Source organism: Sceloporus undulatus, chromosome 4, assembly GCF_019175285.1.
Source record: "Sceloporus undulatus isolate JIND9_A2432 ecotype Alabama chromosome 4, SceUnd_v1.1, whole genome shotgun sequence".
NCBI lineage: Eukaryota > Metazoa > Chordata > Lepidosauria > Squamata > Phrynosomatidae > Sceloporus > Sceloporus undulatus.
In genome coordinates, this window is record NC_056525.1 from 123,573,329 (window position 1) to 123,580,491 (window position 7,163).

Sequence of the window (7,163 nt, forward strand, 5' to 3'; positions counted from 1 at the left end):
TGGAAGTAAGGCAAATGAAACTTAATGATGCTAAACAACCATGAGTCCCCTCCCCGGCACCAGCCTTCATTTAAGAATATTTTATTTTACCGTTGGGAAGCTTTTCTGTCTGTTTCTTGGGTGAACTATCTTTTAGTGTCAATAGGGACCCTGTCCTTGTTTGAACAATTGTGATGATATCTGAAGCTGCATTCAGCACCTCTGACATGGAGAAGAACCCATAACGAACAAATTGAAATGTCCGTCCAAAGCGCTGGAAAAAAGCTTTGTCAAAATCTGACAGCAGGACAGGGGAAGTCCTCAGCAACTCCTTCAGTTCACTTTTTACAATAGCTGGCAGAATGGGAGGAAGCCGTCCCCTCCGAGGCAAATTTGGAGAAGCCTGAGAGTGCCAAGATAGTCCACCACGACGTGTAGAAAGAAAAGATAAATTCAACCTCTGTCTGGAACTGTGTGGCTTAGGTCTACTCTTCTGTTTGGCAACCAAGCTTGCAATCTCCTTGGTGCACTCATCTGCAATAGCTAAAAGACAAAAGCCCATAATGACAAGAGTTGCATGTTGTCAGTGTTCACTTCCTCCTGTTACCCTTTTCTCTTTGTCAGCCCTTTAATAACACCATTGAAAAGATAAAGCTAATAATAGAAACACAGAGATTTCCTTCTTGAAGCAGACTGTACCTAACAATCTAGACTGCAAGCACCTTCCATTTCAATACAAGAGGTACTGTAATATGTAAAGAGGAACTCCCAACACCCTTCCATTTGCTTTACGTCTGAAATGAGATCAAAGAACATCTTATGGCAGGTCTGTTAGCTTCCCTGAAAGTCTTTCATGGGTGAGAAGCAGGATATATATGCTTTAAATAAATAAGTAGCATATGTAAAACAAAATACCCACCATACTATTAGACACATAGCTTGGCTTGCTTTTTGATGGAAGGCTGGCTGCTAATGTTATATAGACATAATGGCCCATTACAGACGGGAATTTGCTCCGCCCCCAGTAAGTACTAGAGGTTGGCCGAGGACACAGCGTCCAATCAGGCCTCACCCCTAGTACGTACTGGGGACGTAAAAATGGCAGCGCCCTATACACATTAGCGTCCGCATGTTGCAGTGCAGTTGTAACGCCACAAGTGCGCCACTGGCGTCTCGTGGTGTCACAACTGTGCCGCAAGAAGAACCCGCTTTTTGCGGGTTGTTTTTGCTGCGCAGGGGAGCCGCACGGTTTGTCCGCTGCGGCTTCTTCATGTAGCAAACACCGGCGCCAGCAGAGCGCCCTTTTTGGGCGCTCTGTAAAGCACAAATGTCTCTAGTTTCATGTATGACAGGAAAATGTACTATATCCACATTAAGTCAGATTTTACATAACGTGTACAAATCTCACATTTGTTTTATTATGAAAGTATCTTAGTTTTCATACTCCAGGTAGTAAAGTGAGATCTAAATTAAAAGCTACAAAATATTACATTAAATGTCCTTTGCTTAGATTTCAATATTCCAGATCTAAAAATTGGTTCACGTTTAAGCAATGGGAGTACTAACAAATCACACTGCAGTGGCAATTAAGGATATATTTCACTCAGAGAGCCTGTGACATGTTGCATCAAACCACAGGCCATATTTATAATAGACATCCTTCTGCCCACGTTGAATTCTTTGTTGTAACTCCCAGCCTAAAGTCACTGTGTGTTTGCTTAAAATAACTCTTCAGACATTCTCTCACACCTACCTTTGAGGAGAACGTTGCCATTTCCTTTAGGGCATATTTTAACAACATCAGGCATATCCTTCAGCAGTTCCATAAGAGAATGGTAACCAAGGGCCCGAAAAGGAAGCCATTTTCCAATCAGAGACTTATAGTCTTCTTCTAACTGGAAAGGGGTGAGGCCTTCCTTGGCTGGCATCAGCAGCGACCTCACTTGCTTCTTCAAGGAGTCCATCAGCTGTTCTTGATCTGACATGTTTACACTGGGGAACATAAAAAGATAGAGATAATACTGTTTGGGTCATAATAAATTCCAAAGTTACCAGATAATCTGAGCTGTAGACAAGGAACTATTTGTATTTGATGGAGGCTACAGTGTCCTCAGAAGGAAGAACAATCTTCTAAACCAAATGTCTTCCAAGTTCAGAGACGCAACATCTCTTAAACAGATTAAGTAAAGAATGCAAATAAATATTGTTTCCTTTCTCATATGTCCTCCTGAGCACAGATAAACTGCAGCATCAAAGATTCCTAAAAGCAATACTATAAATATTGTTGGCATAAACCAAGAGCCCGTACAGACAGGCCAAAATAAAGCTGTTTCGGGTCACTTTGGAGGTATGCTGTTTAAATGATGCATGCATCCTAAGAGGCTAGAAACCACGTCAAAGCCATTCTCCAATCCTAAAGACTGGGGCGCAGCTTTGACACAGCTTCTGGCCTCTTAAACAGCATACCTCCAAAAGAGATACACGTGACAAACGTCTTTTCAGTTACCTTCTCTTTCATTAGCCCAGCCACCTGTGGGATAGTGAAGGAGTAAGTTACAGCAAGGTAATCATGTTTTATTGTCCCTGAATCTTGATATTACCAGTCTACCTTCATAGTGGTGCTTAGATGCATATATGCACTCATTCCAGCCAAAGGTAAATAGCTGCTTTCATTTGGGAAGTTATGAATACCTGGTTTTCTATGAAAGAGGACATCTCTTATCATGACATTGCTGCAAATTCATCACCTTTGGAGAAGGAGCAATAGGTCCTCCAGCACAATTCTATGGTCAATATCTGTGCTGAAGGGCCTACAAATGCCTAGTAGTGTTCTCTCTAGGAGTGTGTAGGTCCTACAGTGCAACTCTATGGTCAACATCTGCAGAAATTGCCAATTTTGACAAATGCCTAGAGAAGTATCAGTGCAAATTCTAGCAGACACTGGCCATAGAGTCCTGCTGGAGAACCTAGATATTGCTAGAGCAAACATATTAATCAAATACGCCAATAATCAAATCTGGAAAAGCCAAAGCCGCAAACATGGAGGGATGATTGTATCTTTTTCAGTTGCTAATGGAGTTTGAACTTGGGGGCCCCCCACAACAAACTCCAACTCCCAGGATTCCACAGCCTTAAGCCCCAAAGAGTTAAAACGGTGCCAAACTGGGTTATTCCTCCAGTGTGGATGCAGCTTTATGGGCCAGCCTTTCCCAAAGCAATTGATAAGGCCTGAAAAGAGAGCAAAGGGGGTGGAAGGACCCAACATCCCTGGAGTAAGCCCTTTCCCAACAGCTCCTCCAGCCTCGACCCACCCTCTTCCTCTCCAAAAGCCAGACTGAACCAAGGCACGCTGCGACTACGCTCCGAAAGAAGGCTTGCAACCACGCGCCTCTCTCGCCCGCCAATCAGAGCTCGAGCCCAGCCGCGCAGGCGCAGAACAGACTCCGCGCGCGCTCTCCCTTGCGCATTAAGCCCTCAAGGGGCGCAGACCGTTGGAGAACTAAAGAGAGGGGCGGGGCCATTAAAATGATCTGGGCGCCTATTGGAGGCTGCCTCTAGACAGACAGGCAGGACTGACCAATCCCCAGCTTGGAATTATTGAGGGGGAACCAATACACTCACAGCGGTCCCCAAACTGTGTGCCCTTGAAGAGATTTTGACTTCAGCTCCCAGAAGCCTCAGCCATCGATGGCCAATAGTCTGGGATTCTGGGAGTTGTAGTCCAAAATCCCTTTAAAGCAGGGACACAATTTGGGGAACCACTGCAACACAGTATGCTAGTCCCCAAGAGTGTGTGTAAAGCACAAGCACAACACTGCTGCCCCATTCTTGAGATTGGCTGCAGCCACACTGCAGAAATAATCCAGTTTGAAACCAATTTAACTGGCATTATTATTATTATTGATTATTATTTATTTATGGCTCAATGCTTTGGAATTCTGGGAACTGTAGTTTCTTGTGGCACCAGAGCTCTCTGACAGAGAAGGCTAAATGCCTCCTAAAGTTATAAACCCCAGGATTTCCATAGCATTGAGAAATGGCAGTTGAAGTGATGTCAAACTGGATTATTTCTGCAGTGTGGATGCAGCTACTGAAAGAAAGAAGTGGGCAGCATGAGCTTTCCTAGGCTACAGTCTACTTCCTCAGGCGCATCTGAGGAAGTAGACTTTAAGAAAGCTTAATAATAATAATAATAATAACAAATTTTTATTTATAGCCCGCCTCTCTCAAAAGGATTGAGCGGATTACAACAATAAAATATACATCAACAACATATACAGTACATACTGCCAACGTCTAGAGCAGAGTATAAATAATAATAATACTAATTATTATTATTATTATTATTATTATTTATTTATTTCAGTTAATCTCAAAGGGGCTACATAGAATGGTTCCCAAACTGAGCCCTTTAAGAGATTTCAGACTTCAGCTCCCAGAATCCTCATCCATGTTGGCTAAATCTGGAATTCTGGGAGTTGAAGTCCAAAGGGTTGCCATAATTGTCCACTATTACCAGGGACAAAATGTAGGACACATTCTAGACCAAACTGTAGGACAACTGCAGGACAAAATTCAGCCCAAAATGTAGGACATTTAAGGTCCTCCATTTTTCTTAAATGTCTTACATTTTGGGCTAAGTTTTGTCCTACATTTTGTCCCAGGTTTTAGTGGACAATTATGGCAAGCCTACAAAGAGCACACTTTGGGGACCATTGGGCTATAAGAGCCTTCTATATACTGATTCTACAGACTAACATGGCTATATCTTTTAATATTGCCCCATTCTGAGAGGGACACTTGCCTTGTCGGGGGGCGTTCTTCAGAGAACGCACTAATAAGAAGCGACGCCATTTTTGTTTCTCCTCATGCGGAAAAACAGGGCCCTCACTACCCTCAGATACCAATAATTTCAGTTTGTTGTTGTTGCTATGTGGCTTTGAGTCTTTTCCAAGTTATGGCGACCCTTAACGTGGGGTTTTCTTGGCAAGCTTCATCATAGGGGGCTTGCCATTGAGGCTGAGAGAGTGTGTTTTGCCAAAGGTTACCCAGTGGGATTCATGCAGGGTGAGCACATGTCCTCGCCACAAATGAGGACAAGGCACTGTAAATGTAGGCCAATGCAAAATAAAAGCAGAAGCCCCCATTAATATAAATCCATGCCTCTTGGTTTATAACATGGGAGTAATCCCGTGGAGAAGCAGGATTTAAAAGCTAGGAAAAAACACACAAAAGCAAGTTGATTTTCACACACGTTGTTGTTAAACTTGTGTTTGCCTGGATGCAAAGTAAACAAAAGCTGCTCCTTTTTACTTTCAGGATTTTCCGAAAGTAAAAAGGAGTGGCTTTTGTCTACTTTCTGTCCACTTTTTGTTCGGGTTAACATAAGTTTAACAATTATATTATGTGAAAATCAACCCGCTTTTGTGGTTTTTTTTCTAGTTTAAACCTCCATTTCTGCACGGGATTTCCCCCGTGTGATAAACTCCATAGTCCTGCTCAGAATGAAGGACATTTTGGAATACCTCCCAGACAGGTTGAAATGTAGATGTCCTGGGAAAGGAGGAGGTTTGGTCACCCTGGTTTCATGGCTGAGCCTAGGATTCAAACCCTAGCCTACAGAGTCATAGACCCACACTCAAACCATAAACCATGCATTGTCCCTTAGAAATAAAGCTTCATAATGGCACCATCTAGCAGGACATAAAACTAGAGTGCGGCTGAGAATGTGTCTGCACCATGACCGAGTGTGTGCATGTTGTTGTTTTTGTTGTTGTTGACAACCTTTGAGTCAATCTTGATTCTTGGTGACCCTGTGGATGAGACACCTCCAAGACCCACCATCTTTCACTGTTCTGTTCAGATCCTGCAGGCTCAGACCCTTGGCCTCCTTAATTGTGTCTATCCATCAAGCTTGTGGTCTTCCTCTCTTTCTTCTACCCTTGACCCTTCCTAGCATCGTTGTCTTTCTAAGGAGTCATGCCTTTTCATGATGTGGCCAAAGTATGACAGCCTCACTTCCAGGGGGATTTCAGGCTTGATCTTTTCTGGAATCCATTTATTTGTCTTCTTAGCCATCCACGGTATCCTCAGCACTCTTCTCCAGCACCGCATCTCAAATTAGTTTATTTTCTTTCTATCAGCTTTCTTCACCGTCTAACTCTTACATCCATCCATACATGGTGATGGGGAACATAATGGCTTGAAATGGCTTTCGTGCTCAGTTGTACATCTTTCCACTTTAGGATCTTGTTCATTTTTTCATAGCTGCATAGCTCAGTGCAATTGTCCAGGATCTTGCTGTCTCCATAGGTTATGCAACCCTTTTCTGCAAAGGCTCTCCCATTTTTTAAAAAAGATTTGTAGGAAATTACAGTACATTGATTTTTGCATTCGATTTTTAAATTTAATTTTTTTTGCATTAGATTTTTGCATTAACTACATCCCTGCAAATTGGAATTAACTAATGGTCAAGGTTATTAGATCTTGTGTGCTTTTACCATTGCTAAAGTAATCATTCTCCAAGATTAGAAAGATAAAATATTCCCCATCCATTGTTACAAAGGTAAAACAATCTTACTGCTTTAGCTATGCCTGAATGTCTATTTTACAGACTCATCTTCAAGAAAATGTATTTTTGCACCTATAATGGTCAGCTTATATTAATCGATACGCCATGCCTATATTAATATCCTATTAATTATCTTCTCCTCTGCTCTTTTTCTTTTATCCTTTCTTTGTATTTACATAATTGGTTTTTTTAAGCTCTCCAGGAGCACAAAGTGAAATGCTTGAGGAATATCTATCTGGACTCACAAATAACTATTTTTTGATATATAACATAGTGATTTATAAACCAATGAAAGTGAACATCAGAAGTCACTGGATCAAAGACTTTACAGGCTAAGTTTCTGATTTATTCTAAAGCAGCTCATTGCTTAATTGGGATTACTGCCTAGCATCAGAGCAGACAGATTGCAATACAAAGACAGTTGCCATACAAATATTATACCCATAAATGTTCAAATGATTTGAAAAATATCATCAGTCAGAAAGAAAGCGATGTGGGAGAAAGTCAGTTACTATTCCAGTGAGCTATAGAAGTTTATTTAGCTATTTGTTTTGTTGTTTAGATTGTTTTTAGTTTGTTGGTGACTTATATTTTTAAGTCAGCTTGATTGTGT

At 41.7% G+C, this 7,163-nt stretch overlaps 1 protein-coding gene across 3 annotated transcripts in view; it reads right to left on the reverse strand.

The window, feature by feature from the left end:
- The window catches only part of TDRD5 (tudor domain containing 5), a 43,795-nt gene extending 40,395 nt beyond the window's left edge, over positions 1-3,400 (reverse strand). For all 3 annotated transcript variants that reach the window (XM_042466391.1, XM_042466390.1, XM_042466389.1), the window contains exons 1-3: positions 3,291-3,400; positions 1,733-1,971; positions 91-522 (exon numbers count right to left, since the gene is read on the reverse strand). In XM_042466391.1, coding sequence (XP_042322325.1) covers positions 91-522; positions 1,733-1,964 — 664 coding nt within the window. In that variant the 5' untranslated portion in view covers positions 1,965-1,971; positions 3,291-3,400. The remainder of the gene's footprint in view (positions 1-90; positions 523-1,732; positions 1,972-3,290) is intronic.
- Positions 3,401-7,163: the final 3,763 nt, after the last annotated feature.